Source organism: Salmo salar, chromosome ssa05, assembly GCF_905237065.1.
Source record: "Salmo salar chromosome ssa05, Ssal_v3.1, whole genome shotgun sequence".
NCBI lineage: Eukaryota > Metazoa > Chordata > Actinopteri > Salmoniformes > Salmonidae > Salmo > Salmo salar.
In genome coordinates this window covers 59644905-59664413 of record NC_059446.1, presented here as the reverse complement: position 1 = coordinate 59664413, position 19509 = coordinate 59644905, and the positions used below count along the sequence as shown (strand labels likewise).

General features: G+C 42.4%; 1 protein-coding gene across 1 annotated transcript; it reads left to right on the top strand.

Moving 5' to 3' along the window:
• The first annotated feature begins 532 nt into the window (after positions 1-532).
• Positions 533-18115, top strand: LOC106605334 (soluble guanylate cyclase 88E-like). The gene is made up of 17 exons (XM_045717734.1): positions 533-883; positions 1543-1719; positions 1967-2099; positions 2336-2510; positions 2656-2747; positions 2977-3234; positions 6522-6761; positions 7122-7512; positions 7803-7923; positions 11516-11645; positions 11984-12130; positions 12456-12602; positions 12833-12989; positions 14168-14277; positions 16237-16326; positions 16576-16694; positions 16936-18115. The coding sequence occupies exons 2-17, from the start codon at positions 1592-1594 to the stop codon at positions 17336-17338; spliced, it is 2841 nt and encodes a 946-aa protein (XP_045573690.1). The 5' UTR covers positions 533-883; positions 1543-1591; the 3' UTR covers positions 17339-18115.
• The last annotated feature ends 1394 nt before the right edge of the window (positions 18116-19509 follow it).

Below are 19509 nucleotides of genomic sequence, written 5' to 3'. Positions count from 1 at the left end.
CATAGCTGATATATACTCTCCCTCGCCTTCAGAGTTTATAGAACGTGCAAAACCATTGCCTCAATAAGCAGGGCTGCTCGTAACCAATTTACATTAACTGAGGGCTATAGAAACGTTTTAAAGACAAGCATACTATCACCATCAAGACAATGTTCACACTCACAGGGCTTTCTCAATCCAACCGTACATGCAACATGAGAGACACAATTGTCCCGCGGGTTCTGAGAACGGGTGCGTTTAGCATAGCATTACAATAGAGCACTTCACGAGCATCTGTAGCCTAGGCTACACCAATGCTCCAACACATTCATTTTTTATTTATTTAGATAAAAAAACGACTATTTTAATGAACAAATCAAACCCTGAAAATCCATTGAAGGGCTGCTCCAGACGTTGCCCATCCCTTAACCTAGGCTTAGAGAGCCTACTTATGTTTAAAGTATATATATTTGTCACAATGCACTTCATAGTCCACAGCCCTATATGTACAATTAAACAGTATATGGATTTATATAAAACATTTAGACTTATATCACAGGGGGGGCATGCCCCTCTTGAGAGATTCCCCACAATAAGCCCACGCACTTTTCCTTTTGGCATTCATAACCAAGATCCAAACACAGACTTACAGTACACACACACATTGGCCTGCTATGTCTTCAGCGAGCTAGAAAGTCACCACTATTACCTTTTCTTTGGTACCTGCCAGAAACATGCCTTGGTGCTCTTATTTTAGGCCCTGCCACCCATTGACTTGATAGAGAAGTGTCTGAAGAGGGCCCGTGTCACGAGCAGGTGTTTGGCCAGTCAGAGCAGGGAGCAGCATTTTGGTGTTCGCTCCCGCAGTTGGACCAGCGAATTACATACCACTGAGGGACTGCAGGTAAGGGACCCATATTTTCACCCTCTTCTTCTGCTTTTTCTTTTGGAAAACCTTTGATATACTATGGGGAAACATTTGTGTTAGCTGGCTAAATGGTGTGGAACATAGATTCCGGACAATTTTAGGTCCGAGGTGCCATAGACTAGAGGCAGTACTGTGCAGTGTAGTGTCTTATTTAACGATTAGTCTTTAAAGAATAATCTTGTGCTATTGTAAAAGTCTTCTGATCAACACTGACAAAAGAGTATTGTGTAACAGTGTGCAGAGGTAGGGAGGTGTTTGAGGAGGTTACCTGACACTCAAACCTCAGGGTAAGAGTGTAAAGTAACTCATTGTGCCTGTATATGTACACATGATTTGTGTCCATGTGAAAATGTATTTTTGATATAGGTGTGAGATTGATTTTCTCCTTTTTACTCATCGGTTAAATACTACATGTGAAGTGCAAGTACTGCACATGTACTAGAGTAGAGCTGTGTGTAGAGCAAGATTTTAATCTTGCTCAGGATACCCAAAAGGGATGATTTATTGATTTTTGAAAATATTTGTGGCAGTGAATAATGAGGGACTTCATAGTTTCTAACATCTAGTCCATCCTATATGCAAAATGACTCAGACTGCAGATGTTTTACACTTCTTCTTTCCTTACCATTCCTCAGTAAAGCAGTTAAACTTGGCAGAAATCTGGAGGTTCCCAACCCCCTTAAGATGTACGGCCTGTACTTGGAAGCAGTGAATGATTATATCAACGAGTCGTACGGAGAAGATGTATGGAGACTGATAGAGGCCCGGGCAGAGATACCGCATCTCAAGTTTGTCCGCCATCAGATGTACAAGTACGGCCATATCCCATCTAACTGTCGGGGCTAACTACATCTCTGTACCCATCATATGCGTCATATTTACTTTATATTCTAACTTCACCAGGAAACTAAGTCACTTGAGGTTTCACTTGAATCTCTTTCCTGATAGACAGGTCAATGAATGCACTAACTGTAAGTCGCTCTGGATAAGAGCATCTGCTAAACGACTAAAATGTCAATGTAAATGTCATATCTAAGTATCTTCCTTCTTCCCCTGCAGTGACAACCTGATCCTCCGGCTGGCCAAGGCAGCAGGGGAGGTCCTGGGGAAGACCCATGATGAGCTCATGTATGCCTTCGGGGTTTACATGGTGAAGAGGATCGGGAACTACGGCTACGAGAGGATTCTCAAGGTGACCTAGTGCGTAGTGGCCCTCCTCAAGTGTCTTAGTTTTAATACTAGGCATAATTGGCCCTAATCAATGATCAATACACTGGTGTGTGTGTGTGTGTGTGTGTGTGTGTGTGTGTGTGTGTGTGTGTGTGTGTGTGTGTGTGTGTGTGTGTGTGTGTGTGTGTGTGTGTGTGTGTGTGTGTGTGTGTGTGTGTGTGTGTAATGTCATTATTTATCCCTTATCCATTCATCCAGGTGTTGGGGCGTAATGTGCGTGACTTCATCAATGAGCTGGACAACCTGCACGAGTACTTCCGCTTCTCCTTCCCCAAGGTGCAGCCTCCCAGCTTCTGTGTGGAGGAGGAGTGTGAGACCAGCCTCACCCTGCACTACCGCAGCACCCGCAAGGGCTTCACCCAGTTTGTCAAAGGTAGGTAGGGAGCACCACAGAGGACAAACATAGCAAACACTCTTTTTCTGAACGCACTATATTATATTTGGTAATACTATACATAGGATGCATGTCACACATCTCCAAACTGTAAAAATACTTGTTCTCTCTTCCCATACTGTAGGCCAGCTGTCTCAAGTGGGAAGGCAGTTCTACAATACAGACATTGAAGTTGAGATCCTGTCCAAAGAGGAGACTGAGAAGATGACCTATGTGGTATGTACTGTACTGTGGGCATCTACCTATCTGAAGCTACTTCTTTTCAACTATTTTATGTACACCCCAGCGCACGCGCAAGTAACTCCTCCGACCTAGGAGTGCATCACTTTCCAAGTGCTACTGTTTGCACCATTGTGAAACAACTTTAGTTTCAGGCCCCATTGTCATGATACTCACAACCTTAAGATCCTCACAGCTGTGTTGCCGTGATGTCTCTTTGCCGCAGATCTACAAGATGAACTTTGACAACGCTGCCTTCAAGCACCGCATGCCCCAGCAGAAGACGGCCCCGGGGTACGAGAAGTTACCCATGAAGAGGGGCATCTTTTTCGACATGTTCCCCTTTAGTGTGATCTTCCGCCGGGACATGACCATGTACCGCATTGGGGACGGCCTAAAGGAGGTCTTCTCCGACCTGCAGGGCAAGAAGGTCAACGAAGAGTTCACCCTGGTGCGGCCCATGCTGGAGTTCAGCTGGGACAACGTGAGTACAGGAGAGAAGAGAGGGGGATGAGTGTTCTGTTACATTTGGTATGGTTTTTCCACTTACCTAGGCTATTGTTGTCAATCCAGAGAGTTTTTTTAGTGATTATTTAGTAACATTCAACAACCCCCTTTAATGGTCCATTGGATGATATTTGGATGAAATCAGTTCAAGGTAGGATAACCCAAGTATGAAGAATGGCTGTCGCTGGCACATTGATAATGTTTGATCATAAAGTTACTGGTCCCCTCCCCCTTGTCAAACGCTTGGATTCAGTCACGCATTACCAAGGATTTACTTCATGCTTCATCCAACGTCACATAAAAGCCGGAAATGTAATACACCAATGGTAGCGTCTTATCATCTTAAATCATTTAAATATGTACCGCCTTAAAACCATAATTGCATGTGTTCCTACGCCTTGCTTTGGCTTTGTTTACAAACCGTAGGCAAGCTACTAGTAGCTAGCTCAAGCAGAACGTACGACCAAATAATATATATTTTTTAAATATACTGGTAGCCTTTCATCTGTGGTGTGACTGTTAGCTACCAAGCTACTTACCAGCATGCCGGAAAAAGCACATTGTGACTGGATGCCATAGTGTAAATTTAACGTTACACTATTTTCTGAAGAAAGAAGACATCCAATAGCAGTGTCTCATTTTTATTTTGGGTGGACAGGCTGCACCGAAAATTACAATTATGTCACGGGTGTGCAGTGCACATTTTGAGCGAAGTTGCTTTATCAATTGGGGAGAATATTCGATTGGTCTTGCCAGGAAGCTAATACTAAAGACGGATGCAATACCATCAGTGACAGTGGAACAGTGGGTCTTGCAAGCGCTGACCATAATGTAAGTATCATTATGATTTTCACCTTTCATCTCTTTTTGGTCTTTTCACTATCATCAAGCTGTAATGACAGACATTTTAGAAAATTCAACATCTATTTTGTCTGCACAGCTTCCCAGGCAACCACCACAGCAGGAATGCTGTGACACAAAATCTACTTTCCAAAGGCAAAGAAGGGGGGGATATGCTGTGAAACATGTGAAGACAGACCCAACATACTGTAAGCCATTTTATTCATTTCCTGTGGTGGAAAAAGTACCCAATTCTCATACTTGAGTAAAAGTAATGATGATGTTAATAGAAAATTACTCAAGTAAAAGTGAAAGTCACCCAGTAAAATACTACTTGACTAAACGTCTAAAAGTATTTAGTTAGAAATATACTTACGTATCAAAAGTAAATATAATTGCTAAAATATTTAAGTATCAAAAGTAAAAGTATAAATCATTTTAAATGACTTATTAAGCAAACCAGACGGCACAGTTTTCTTTAGATTTTATTTACTGAAAGCTAGGGACACACTCCAACACTTCAGACATAATTTTCAAATGAAGCGTTTGTGTTTAGTGAGTCCGCCAGATCAGAGGCAGTAGAGATGACCAGGGATGTTCTCTTGATAAGTTTGTGAATTGGAACATTGTCCTGTCCTTCTAAGCATTCAAAATGTAAAGACAACTGTGTTGTAAAAATGTTCACAAATATAAATAGTGTAAGTACAGATAAACCAAAAAACAAATGAAGCACTACTGTTCATTTCAAATCTGCACCAATTGAGCATTTCAGGCACACAAAAATTTGAAATACAAACATTGAAACGTTTCACAAAAAAGTGCACAATCAAATATTGCATATTTCAAATTGAGTACTTAAAAAACACCAGAAAACACATTGTAAAATGAATAGATCACTACATCAACAAATTGATAGCATCATAACTCGGAACAGTAAATAAAGGAAAATAAATTCACTACCCATTTAACAAACATTTCCCTTTTCAAAAACATTACAGGCTCCGTAGACAGATTCCTGGATCTCCTCTTCAACAAGGTCATGCTTGATCCAGCATGTTACAGTATGTGGGGAAGCTGTGTGAGCTGTCCATCCCAGGACCCCTGTTTGCCCAGTGTGAGAGTTCTGACAAGGAGGAGGCCATAGTGTCCCGCTTCAATCTTGGGTGTGACTGAAGCCAAGTGGGTGACTGAAGTCTGCTTGATTGAAGCGGGGTACATGGGTCCCCCTCCCCTCCCCATCAATCTCTGTGGTTGGTTGCATTACCTAAAGCCTAAGTAATTAACTTTTACATGATATGATATCACATTTTGTTCATTTCTATGTTTTTTTCTAGCATTTGGATGGGAGATTAGTGTTACAAGTTGTACGAATCAATGGGGTCCTGGACACTAGGGTGGCTGGGTGCCTATATTAGGCTTATGGCTCTAATTATTTTTTTTATGTCAAATGATGTCTCACCATTATTTCTCACCATTATTTCCCATGAGTGTTCATGTTGATCAATATTTTGGGCTATGCTGTCCTATTGTAAATGATCAAATAAATGTCTGATCAATACATACAATTCTGAACATATTATTTATAATGCAAGCATTTCACTACACCCGCAATAACATCTGCTAAATATGTGTATGTGACCAATAAAATGTTATTTGATTTAATGCAGAGGCACCAATAAATTGTCCAGTACACTTATTGTATGCTGTTTGCATATTCTCTTATGTGTAAGCTTCTAAGATCGCTCAGGCATTACTATTCTTGTGAAGAAGTGTATCAGTGAGCTGTATTCTGTAATTAGTTATAAAACAATAGAAATGCAATTGTGTGTTGCTGCTGTTTGTCTGATATCCAACAGTTCTGTTGACTATGAGAGCATTTTGCAGAGAAAATGGGTTGAGCCTACAATGTAGGCTAGGAATGACATGTGGCCCATTGTTTACCTGGTCATCAATGACATGTGGCCCATTGTTTACCTTGTTACAAAGACCACAAGAGCATTTTAAAGAGCTGTCAGTCAAGGCGAGCTCATGAGCTCCCTGCCCACTCAGCCTGTTCTTTCAGGCTTCCTGATAGTTAGAAATGAGAGAAACGGTAACATTTCTTCAATTCTGAGCATTTTAATAGTGTACAAATATTATGGGTGATGTTTTTGTCATTCAAAGGCTATTTTTACTTGGGAAATAGGATACCTGTGTGGGACCTTTAAGCATCACTATGTCTGCATGTATCAGGGCCAGTCTCAGAATAAAGAATCTCAGAGTAAGAGTGCTGATATAGGATCAAAATTGCCTTCATAATCACAATAAATAAGGTTACATGGACAGTGTGGACCTGATCCTAGATCGGCAATCCTACTCTGAGACGCTTTGTGAATACGGGCCCTGGATTTGACTGAAGTCATCTGTTTCCATGCTTCCCCTCAGATCTACACCCACCTTAACAATGTGTTTGAGCTACTGTCCAAAGCTGTGGTGGAGAGCAAGCAGAAGGTGAATGTCCCTAAACTGAGCAAGGAAAAGGAAGATGAGGGAAAAGAGGAGAGCGAGAAACCCAAGAGAGAGGAAGAGAGAGGTACAGAGAAGTCAAGGGTCCGCCCGTCGCCACAGTCAACCGACAGGAGAGGGGAGTACTTTGTCCCTAACAATCTGAAGCACATGTCTAATGTTTAAGTGATTTTGATTAATTTAGGTCAAATGCAGCTGTTTTATCTCAATATCAAATTGTTTCTGGGTAACAATTAAGTAAGTTACTGTGATTGTTTCAACTAAAATTATCAAAAGGAAAGAAAAATAGCTTCTTAGTAAAGAGCAATTTCTTAAACAAGAATTTTGCTAGGACTGTCTGGGAGTGGGGAGGGGAAAACTAGCTGTTATTTGCAGAGAGGTTTGGAACTCTCATTCTTATTGGTCTATTCACTTAACCTACTGCCTGGTGATGTCAACAGGCAGGCCAAAACTCCATCCCACCAAAAAGGCTGACATTTCAAGCAGTCCTTTCAAACAGCTCTTACACTAAAAGGGTATTATAATCATTTTCATAATTTCACAGTATTATTCCAACCTCATAGTGTGGAAATATATATAAAACACAGGAAAATCTCATTTTTGACTGCACTGGGCTTTGAAAGTCTTCCAATATGTGTAACAATAAATCATCTCTCTGTCAGTGCTGTTATAAGCATGAGTGAAATGCATAAAACAAATGTCACTCACTCAGCCACCCATTCTCCCTCCCTAACTCAGTCATTCCCTCCCTCCGTCATTCATTCCATCCTTTCCTCTGGCCCATTAGATGTGAAGTCTGTGGAGGAGATGAAGGGGGACCAGGAGTTCAGCAGTGCTCTGACTCAGTACAACAGCTCAGCCAACTCAGGGGGAGAGGACATCGAGCTGCTCGCCTTCCAGACTGTCACCGGTGAGAACCCCTTCTTCCTCGCCCTCCACACTTCTTTTTATCTATCTTCCCACCTGTCCAGCTCACCAAAATAAGCTTACATGCTACATAGCTTTGTTCTCCTAAATTTGAAAGGGGTACAGAAATCCAACACAAGGCCTGAATCAAAACAGTCAGTGATTGCCCTGTCTATTTTGAATAACTAGAGTGTAAATGGTCTTGGAATTGTTGGTGACAATTCTACATTTCAAACCAATGTTTCCAAGTTCTATGTCTGTGGATGACCCCACCCTGCTCTTCGTCATCCCCAGGGAAGTGCAGTGAAACCATCTTCGAGGATATGAGGGAACCTCCCAAGAAGCCCCTCCACCTGAAGGGTCAAATGAAGTACGTCCCCCAGTGGGACTCGCTCATCTTCCTCAGTACGCCCATGTAAGACAACCCACAACATCCTTACAGTACCTAGTCATTATCTGACTATAAAGGCAATATGTAATCCAATTCAAAACTTGCCTTGAGGCTACAGCTATGTGATGCCACGGTCAGACGCGTTTACAAAGCAACCAAAAAAGGAGAATCCAAAGCTTCGATAGTATAAAAACAAACAAAAAGGTATTTTACAAACACAGATCCTTTCATCGACTATAGTCCATCCAGGCCTACCTGAGCCATAACACCAAACCACAAATTAGGTATAGGGAAGGGGAACATGGGAAGAAGGGGGTGTGCCCAGGTAAGGCTCCATTTGGCAAATTTGACCATAATTCTATCCTTCTGGTTCATGCTTACAAGCAAAAACTAAAGCAGGAAGTACCAGTGACTCGCGTAATACGGAAGTGGTCAGATGGCGCGGATGCTACACTACAGGACTGTTTTGCTAGCACAGACTGGAATATGTTCTGGGATTCATCGTATGGCATTGAGGAGTATACCACCTCAGTCATCGGCTTCATCAATAAGTGCATTGACGACGTCGTCCCCACAGTGACTGTACATACATATCCCAAGCAGAAGCCATGGATTACAGGCAACATCCACATCAAGCTAAAGACTAGAGTTACCGCTTTCAAGGAGTGGGACACAAATCCGGACGCTTATAAGAAATCCCGCTACGCCCTCAGACGAACCATCAAACAGGCAAAGTGTCAATACAGGATTAAGATTGAATCCTACTACACTGGCTCTGACGCTTGTCGGATGTTGCAGGGCTTGAAACTATTACGGCCTACAAAGGGAAAACCATCTGCGAGCTGCACAGTGACATGTTTGCTTTGAGGCAAATCAACACTGAAGCATGCATAGAGCACCAGCTGTACCGGACGACTGTGTGATAACACTCTCCATAGCCGATGTGAGCAAGACCCTTTAAACAGGTCAACATTCACAAAGCCGTGGGGCCAGATGGATTGCCAGGACGTGTACTCTCAAAGCATGCGCAGACCAACTGTCAAGTGTCTTCACTGACATTTTCAACCTCTCCCTGACAGAGTCTGTAATACTTACATGTTTCAAGCAGACCACAATAGTCCCTGTGCCCAAGGAAGCGAAGGTAACCTGCCTAAATGATTACCGCCCCGTAGCACTCACGTTGGTAGCCATGAAGTGCTTTGAAAGGCTCGTCATGGCTCACATCAACAGCATCATTCCGGATACCCTAGAATCTAGGGCCTAGACCCTCAATGTGAGCAAGACAAAGGAGCTGATTGTGAACTACAGGAAAAGGCGGGCCGAACAGGCCCCCATTAACATCGATGTGGCTGTAGTGGAGTGGGTCAAGAGTTTCAAGTTCCTTGGTGTCCACATCACCATTGAACCTTCATGGTCCAAACACACGAAGACAGTAGTGAAGAGGGCACGACAACACCTTTTCCCCCTCAGGAGATTTGGCATGGGTCCCCAGATCCTCAAAAAGTTCTACAGCTGCACCATCGAGAGCATCCTGACCGGTTGCTTCACCGCCTGGTATGGCAACTGCTCGGCATCTGACCTTAAGGCGCTACAGAGGGTAGTGCGTACGGCCCAGTACATCACTGGGGCAAAGCTTCCTGCCATCCAGGACCTATATACTAGGCGGTGTCAGAGGAAAGCCCAAAAAATTGTATAAGACTCCAGTCACCCAAGTCATAGACTGTTCTCTCTGCTACCGCACGGCAAGCGGTGCCGGAGCGCCAAGTAGTTCGCTACCGCATGGGAAGCGGTGCCGGAGCAGCAACTCTAGGACCAAAAGGCTCCTTAACAGCTTCTACCCCCAAGCCATAAGACTGCTGAACAATTAATCAAATCGCCACCCGGACTATTTACATTGACCCCCTCCACCTCCATTTGTTTTTACACTGCTGCTACTCACTGTCTATTATCTATGCATATTTACTTTACCCCTACCTACATGTACAAATTACCTCAACTAACCCCTGCATACCGGTACCTTGTTATTGTTTCTTTATTGTGTTACTTTTTATTATTTTATACTTTAGTTTAGTTGGTAAATATTTTCTTAACTCTTTCTTGAACTGCATTGTTGGTTAAGGGCTTGTAAGTAAGCATTTCACTGTAAGCATTTCATTGTTATATTTGGCGCATGTGACAAATAAAGTTTGATTTGATTGCTTTCAAATACCCATGATTACCATAATAGAAAACCCAAAACATGATTTCTGTAAGGACAGACGCTGCACCCGGACCCAACGTCACCAACAAAAACAAAAAACTCCCTGATGCTTCAAATTGTCTTGTCAGCATTCTGTAAGGAAAGACGCTGCGAGATGAGAAGCAAGTACAGGGACTGAATATTTAATAAATAACCGACATGAAACAAAACACTGACAACTTCTGGACAAGGGAAACATAACGACATTAATGCTGGCTCGGGAAAGAAACTGAGGAAGTGACAGATATAGGGGAGGTAATTAATAACGTGATGAATCCAGGTGAGTCCAATGAAGCGCTGATGCGAGTAACGATGGTGACAGGTGTGCGTAATGATAAGCAGCCTGGCGACCTCGAGCACCAGAGAGGGGGAGCGGGGGCAGACTTGAAAGATTTCAATAAATCAATGTTTTACGATTCTAATAAGACAAACCATAAATGTTCATAATGAGACTGAACGTAAGGGAATTTGGCTCCAACACTTACTTTAGATAGTCCTTACGCTCACGCTGTGTATATTAGCATATGAAAATAATAAAAACAATGATATGCTATATTTATAATATTACTATATGCCTATAAATATGTTCAGTATGCTTAATATATTTTTGGTCCCATGTTTCATGAGCGGAAATAAAAGATCCCAGAAATGTTCTATACGCACAAAAGCTTATTTCTCTCCAATTTTGTGCAGAAATTTGTTTACATCCCTGTTAGTGAGCATTTCTCCTTTGCCAAGGTAATCCATCCACCTGACAGGTCTGGTATATCAAGAAGCTGATTAAACAGCATGATCATTACACAGGTGCACCTTGTGCTGGGAACAATAAAAGGCCACTCTAAAATGTGCAGTTTTGTCACACAACACAATGGCACAGATGTCTTAAGTTTTGAGCGAGCTTGCAATTGGCATGATGACTGCAGAAAAATCCACCAGAGCTGTTGCCAGATAATTTAATGTTAATTTCTCTACCATAAGCCACCTCCAACGTAATTTTAGAGAATTTGTCAGTACATCCAATCGGCCTCACAACCACGTGTAACCACGTCAGCACAGGAGCTCCACATCTGGCTTCATCACCTGCGGGATAATCTGAGACCAGCCACCCAGACAGCTGATAAAGCTGAGGAGTATTGCTGTCTGAAATAAAGCCTTTTTTGTGGGGAAAAACTCATTCTGATTGGCTGGGCCTGGCTTCCAATTGGGTGGGCATATGAACTGTAACTCAGTAAAATCGCTGAAATCGTTGAAACTGTTGCATGTTGCGTTTATCTGCTTCCCTCTACCTTTCCAATCCCTTCTTATCTCCCTTTCTGCCACTCACTCCATTCTTGCTGTCTCTCTCATTCCTCTTCCTCCTTTTTATTCCTCTTCCAGTATAGAGACAGTGGAGGACATGATTAAAATGGGTGTCTATGTGAACGATCTGAACCTACACGACTCCAGCCGAGAGCTCATCTTAGCCGGAACACAGCAGTCGGCTGAACTTCAGCTGGCTCTTGACCAGGTAAGTCATACACATTTCATATATACCACATACCACCCTTTAGAATAGGAATAGCACACAACCGTACTTTGGTACATTGTTAACATTATCAGATAACTCCTCTACTAACTGGGCCAAGTTTTCCTCATCTAAGAATGCAAGACATACTACTATACCCACAAACAGTCCTGCTCATAGGCAGCTTCATTTTCAAAGTTACAAATAAAGACACATGCAGTGTATAGTTCACTCTGAAAGGGAGAGGCAAAGACCATCTCAAGGGCGGGGCTGGATTTGAAGAAGGATGAGGAGTTAGTTGACTGACAGCTCTCTCTCTCTGGTGGCTCCTCCCACTCCAGGAGCAGCAGAAGTACGCCCAGCTCCAGGAGATCATCAAGAAGCTGGACGAGGAGAAGAAGAGAGGAGACTCCCTCCTCTACGCCATGATCCCCAAAGCTGTGGCTGACCGGCTCAGGAAGGGTATCACGGCCCTGGAGACATGCCAGGTACTAACCCACAGTCATAAATGTACAGATACATATACAGATATACAGGGTGCATCCAAAATGGCACCCCATTCCCTATATATTGCACTATATAGGGCCCAGGCTCTGGTCAAAAGTAATGCACTATATAGGCAATAGGGTGCCATTTCAGACACAGCCATAGAATTTGTAGAGGAAACTATCCTCCATGTTGGCTCAGAACATTCAATGACAATAAGGCTCAATTGGATTCCAACTAGCCACCTCATTTCTATCAAGCCAGAAGAAACACCACAGTAAAATGCCAAGCATTTAAGTGTGCTGGTATTTCCTTTCCGTTTCCCAGGTGTTCCCGGACGTGACCATCCTATTCAGCGACGTGGTGAAGTTCAACGAGATCTGCATCCACATCACGCCCATGCAGGTGGTGGACATGCTTAACGAGATCTACATCGTCTTCGACACGCTCAGCGAGAAGCACAACGTCTACAAGGTGAATGACTGGGACAATACAAAACAAGGGCCTCTTTGGGAACAATATGCCTGAATACTCAACCAAGGTTGGCTGGACCAAAAAGGAGAACACAGACTCTACTATCATGCATTGAGTGGCTGTAGCAATGTTTTACAGAGTGGAATATTTAGTTTGTTTCATTGGTAGGATATCATTTATACAGTAATGCTTCTAAACATACTACTTGACTCTTATTTCCCTGGATTCAGGTGGAGACCATCCGAGATGCCTACATGGTGGTAGCAGGCGTGCCCAATAAAACAACCTTCCATGCCCACCACATATGTGACATGGCCCTGGACATGCTGAGCTCCATCGACCACCTCAAAGACCCCTCCACTGGAGACAACATCCAGATCAGAGTCGGTGAGCAGAGACCATTGAAATACAATCTAGTCACTCTATTTTTATGGCACAGACAGTGTAGACAGGAGTGGGCCTTACCATAGAAATATAATTACTACATGTTATCTGATTACAAAAAAACTTTACCTGTGTCACGTCCTGACCAATATTTAGGTATTATTTGTAATATATTTGGTCAGGACGTGGCAGAGGTATATTTGTTTTGTATTATGGGGTTTTGTGTGTGGTGTAGTGGGGTGTGTTAGTTTTGGTATAGGTTCTAGGTTTGTTTTTCTATGTGTAGTTTTGGGTGCTGGACTCTCAATTGGAGGCAGGTGTTTCTAGTTGCCTCTGATTGGGAGTCCTATAAGTAGGTGTGTGTTTGTTGGGTAGGTTGTGGGTAGTTGTATTTTGCACTGCTAGTTATAGCCTGCGAAACTGTCATTCGTTGTTCTTGGTTTCACGTGTGCACATTCATTTAATAAATTAAGATGATGAGCACTAACTCCTCTGCGTATTGGTCCATGTTCTCCGACGATGATTTCGCTATATCGTCTGACGACGAAGAAATCTGTGACAACCTGTAATACGTTACTAGCAAAAATATTGTAATCAGATTACAGATACTTTTGAAAAACTAGATGATTACTTCTTGGATTACTTTTAAATTCATAAAGAACGATTGCGGAACAAAATACATTATGGCACCTTTCTGTTTTCTCAATGACATTCGATTCAGCATTGAAAAAAAGGTGAAAGTTTAAGTTTGTTCCACTTGAGCGAGTCTGACCACAAGTCAGAGACCACTATGTTTGATGGATCCTTTTTGTCTTCCTTTAATGCCTCTTAGGGGGAAAGTAATTCAAAAGTAACCAGATTACGTTACTGAGTTTTGGTAATCCAAACGTTACATTACTGATTACTATTTTTGTCCTGTAACTGTAACGGATTACATTAATATAGTAACCTACCCAACCCTGCACATGACAGACATAAAGCATACACATACTGTACTGTACGGTGTGTCTTTATAATCCGGTCAAAAGGAAGTCAAAGGCTTGATATTGTCTAGCCATGCCCTGACTGTGCTCCTCAGTTAATGCTGCCAGATTTATACTCCTTTAGGCACCCTGAATCTAGAGCCACTGATCCAGGTTCAGTAAAGCAGTTTAACTTCATTGTGTGTTGTTTCCCTTCAGGGATCCACTCAGGGATGGTGGTGGCTGGGGTGGTGGGGCTGAAGATGCCTCGCTACTGTCTGTTTGGAGACACCGTCAACACTGCCTCCCGCATGGAGAGCAATGGGGTGGTGAGTGCTGACATTAGAACATAACCTCACTATAGGGTAAATCCATTTGAATTCAATCACTTTTTGACAGCATTCCTTTTGATTTAAACAAAAGGTTCCATACATGTTCTATTTCTTTGATTGACACCCACTCTGTATTCAAGAGCATGTTGTGTCTCAACCAATGGCAGTCACAACCAATGTTCCCTCAAAAGAATGTAGGCACTGAGCAAATTTCAGGTCTGCTGAGCGCAAACCTGAACGTTGTGAAAATTCTTTGCAACTTCCGGCGCGCATTTACTGTGAACACTGATGCTGTACCCGGTTTAAGTTAGTTTTAACAGTGGTCAAGTAGGCTACTGTGGCTATTTGATCATAATGTAGACCTACCACTGGCCTACCATCAAAAACAGAGAAAATGCATCCCATAAAATGTTTACATGGAAATAGCTGTTCTATCATTCAGTCTACAGTAGGAGCCAATGTGTGCAGTTCAGTGTAGGCCTACATTCCATAAGACTTTTGAAAAAAACATGCAGGGTTTGACATTAACCTGTTTATCCACTTGACCTTCAGACAAGGAGGTGACTGAAAATGATGTGTTGTTTGATGCAAGAAACCACAATACAAAATAAAACCCAAAATTATTCCCAAACCATTATTACAGAGAGTCAGACAAATTATGCTACCCTCTGCCTATTGACTACATAGCTTATTCATGCCTAATCTCAAAATACAAAACTGCCCCATTAAAACTAAAAATATTTACCTGACTCGCTTTTCATTGATGTCTTGAAATGCACACGTTTTGTGCTCTTGTAGGAAGCAATCACTCCCCCATTGCTGACTACAAATGATCTATAATTGGGCTAATAACTTACTAACTAACAAAGGATATGAACAAATGTACAAATGTGCACACATTGCTACATGTAGCTCTTGCTTTGATCTCAAAACAAGCGCATCTACTTATGACCGCTCATGCTGTAAAAACAGTCCAGTTCAAAGGGAATGGCACAGATCCATATATAGCAATGGTCTATTTGCATATTGGCCTACAGCTGCTCTGATTGGTTATGGCGCACTGGTCTGTGTAGAGTAAGGGCCTGAGTTGTGCCTGTCATTGCAATAGAAACCTACTCCGATGTGTTCTGCCTACAACAAAATCTCTTGCATAATTAGTTTTGCATACTAAGTCTTGCATACTTAGTTTTGTTTCGGTATATTGCCTTGAATGTGGCTAATATTGCGTTAATTCAATCACAATTCCCACAGTAAAGGGAAATGTTGATAGTGTTAACTAATGGGGAAAACTCTGGAAAGTTGAGTGAAGGTCAATCTCTTGCTTCTCTATGCAGGCTGATATTTCTTCTGAGTGGCAGTCCCGGGGAGCTGCGTGCCCACGCACAGCTTAGAGGGAACATTGGTCACAACACAAAAACCTCTGATGATGTCAAATAGGGTCTAAGCTACAATGTATGTGAATATTTTTTTTAAATCTGAGTTTCCGCATTTTTTGATAATTGACGTTTAAGGTTAAAAAATTACATATTTTTTTAAGTAAGAAATTATCAAATTGTTTGACAACCCTGTTTGTAAGCTTTTAAATTATACCAATTATCAATCGTTTATATTTTCCAGTGATGAAGACATGGATGTCTCATGGTATGGTGGGGTATGCAAAATAGGTCAACTTTGAGCAACTTTATCTCTTGAAAGTTTTGGCATTCAGGTCCAAAGGTCACGTTCTGAGCACTTCTACAATGGACACATTTTTATGGAAGGATTTGTTCAAATGAAAAGGGGTGCTGTCAAAAAGTGATTGAATTCAAATGGATTTACCCAATAGACGCAATCAATTAGCACTGTATAGCAAATAATTTATTTCGTAACCTACTTGCGGTCTACTTAATGCGGCATTAAGTGAGCTGAATAGTTGCACTATATCAGCCATCAACCTCTGTGTGTCTGTATGTACAGGGCATGCAGATCCACATAAGCCAGACCACCAAAGACCACTTGGAACATGAGCCCTACATAATTGAGGAGAGGGGAAAGATTTTTGTGAAGGTATGTGTACGATGTTCCATCATGGCACTGTGATGCTCCACCTGCCAAACAGACAAAAATGCACCACACTAAATCCATTTTTTAAATCTATCTATTAAAATTTATTTTGATCTCTTCAGGAGTTTTATCAAAGTTCAAAAGTCCTGAAATGGTCATTTGTGGCCCATCCATTGGCTGAGTTATGACAGGGATTGAACATAAGGATCATGAACACGGTACTATTTCTGCCTAAATTCTGTCCATTCACAGGGTAAAGGCTACATGAAGACATATTGGCTGAAGGGGAAGAAGGACCTGTCGTTTAAGACTCCAGCAGAGCTCCGCTACAGCAGTGAACAGAAGGACTCAGAGGACAGGAGCTCCAATGGGTAAGTGGAGCAGGGGAGGAGGCAACACCAATCTCTTCTGTAGGGATATACTACAAGATGCCCTGTATCATATGACTGCGAACTGTTCATTGAATTTCACTACTGTATAGTTAGTAAGGTTCCAACATCAGCCTGTTTGTGGAGCGAAGGGCTTGCATAAGAAAAACATACCTGCTACTAATTTGCTTTGCTTTTGTACATACTGTATGTGGTCATTTGTTTTATACATTCCAACACACAGGTCCACCTGCACCAACACCAAGCGCTCCACCTCCAACCTGAACATTCCCAACGAGGAGCAGGCAGAGGGCAAGCCCACCCCCACAGAGTTGCCTGCAGAGCCCTTACCTTCACTAGAAGGCGCCCCCGAGGACCCCACAGACCCCACCGAGCCCCAGGAGAAGAAAGTAAAAAAGAACACTAAGAACAACAACAAAGGGGGCGTGGCCAAGCCCGAAGCTCCTCCCCAGCAGGTCAATGTGGTGCAGGAGAGTGTAGTGCTTCCTGCTGCTGCCCAGGAGACCCCCAAGGCCCCCCCGGCCACCGCCGCCCCAGTGCTCAACAACAAGAAGAACAGCTTCAGGCAGCACAATAAGCTGCCCGCCCACCTTCCCATGCGCAGCACTTCCTGCTGCCTACTGTGAGAGGAGAGGCTAAAATAATGTGACTGGCCTGCATCTTATTGACAGTCCTATGAAGGCAACCCTGAAACTGACCCTAACCTTGAACCTCAACCAAATTGAAAATTCAACATGGTTTCGCTGTTCAGTCACATCCCTTTAGTTTTCCCTACTGTGAGATGGACCAGGCCAGAGTTCAAGACCTCTCAGATCGTGGGCCAGCCTTCATGTTCAATATATTGTATGACGCCCTGGTGTTTATCCTATGTTTTTCCTTAGGCAGGACCTGAGGGTCCCCACAGCAACATTCAGGGCAGCCCAAACATTGATGCCCCTAAAATTAAACAAATGTGACATTGCTGAAAAGGGAGAAAAAAAGTTTCTCTTCCAACAAATATATACCGATACTCATGTCTTGATGACGTGTTAAACAGTGGGCCTTTTTTGGTAATACAAGCACCTGGCTAATGTCATGGATTTCTGCATGTTGTTGAAAGGAAACAGGTCAATAAATGTACAGTTCATGTACTATTTATTAAGTTATTACTGTCGGTGAAAACACCTTTTCTAATTACAGGATCACAATGGATTGGTATACAGAGTAAGTTGAGATGTCCAGAGATGGTTGTATTTTATTTGCATAAACTAGTTCTGAGAAGTCTGACACAAGTTACAGTTCTGATACTGTATTTAATGATGGAATAATATTGACTTTAATAATCATTTATATAATAGCGCTTTTCCTAATGCTGTAAGTGCTTTACTTTTCTGTTTTGTATTTATAATTTGTTGCACGTTTACTGTATGTTAGCACTTCTTTGTCCATAAAAACTGTACAGACAAACACGTCACGTGTTAATTTCCTTGTTGATATCTTTAAATGTTTTGCTTGACAATAAACACACGAAAAATGGTGATTCGCTCACAATGTCAGAGGGACAGATGAAGGTAAAGAAAAAAGGGAAGCTATAGCTCTATAAAACTGGGGATAGTACATTTCTCTATAACACGCTCATCAGTCATCAGTACATGCGATGGGGAAAAGGCTAGTCGCAGTTAGCTGCAGACATCAGATTAAATCAATGACTTTCTCTGAACTGACACACTCGTATCTAGATGTTACCTGGCACCGTATCAGATAACACAGCTAGCGTAGATTGTGTGTGCTCAAAGAACAGCTAAGCACCAGTCAGAAAATACTAAATGTCCAAAATGTGGAATGAAAAGACAGTAAAGCAAACAAAGACTGTAGGCCTATACTGAGCACAATTAATGTCCAAATAGAAATCCCATCATGACAATTATTTAATATACTTATTCTAGATTAAAAATTTCTTCACTAAGATGGGAGGCCCAATGTCCTTGATCTTTTAACTGAGGTAACACATTATACATAAGCTGTGCTCAAAGAAAAGGTACAGTGCCTTCAGAAAGTATTCATACCCCTTGACTTATTCCATATTTTGTAGTGGTAGCCTGAATTCGAAATGGATTCAAAAATATATAAACTCAGCAAAAAAAAGAGACATCCTCTCACTGTCAAATGCGTTTATTTTCAGCAAACTTAACATGTGTGAATATTTGTATGAACATAACAAGATTCAACAACTGAGACATAAACTGGACAAGTTTAACATAAATGGAATAATGTGTCCCTGAACAAAGGGGGGGGGGTCAAAATTAAAAGTAACAGTCAATGCAGCTGGTGGCCACATCAGATACTAAGTACTGCAGTGCATCTCCTCATGGACTGCACCAGATTTGCCAGTTGTTGCTGTGAGATTTTACCCCACTCTTCCACTAAGGCACCTGCAAGTTCCCGGACATTTCTGGGGGGAATAGCCCTCACCCTCACCCTCCGATCCAACAGGTCCCAGACATGCTCAACGGGATTGAGATCTGGGCTCTTCGTTGGCCATGGCAGAACACTGACATTCCTGCCTTGCAGGAAATCACGCACAGAACGGGCAGTATGGCTGGTGGCATTGTCATGCTGGAGGGTCATGTCAGGATGAGCCTGCAGGAAGAGTACCACATCAGGGAGGAGGATGTTTCCCTGTAATGCACAGCGTTCAGATTGCCTTCAATGACAACAAGCTCAGTCCGATGATGCTGTGACGCACCAGACCATGACGGACCCTCCACCTCTAACTCGATCCCGCTCCAGAGTACAGGTCTCGGTGTAACGCTCATTC

Coding starts and splice junctions, on each gene's coding strand:
- LOC106605334 (XM_045717734.1), top strand. CDS start 1,592: ATGTACGGCCTGTACTTGGAAGCAGTGAATGATTATATCAACGAGTCG. Junction 2,100..2,335: donor GCTACGAGAGGATTCTCAAG/GTGACCTAGTGC, acceptor CCATTCATCCAG/GTGTTGGGGCGTAATGTGCG. Junction 6,762..7,121: donor ATCTGAAGCACATGTCTAAT/GTTTAAGTGATT, acceptor CTAAAAGGGTAT/TATAATCATTTTCATAATTT.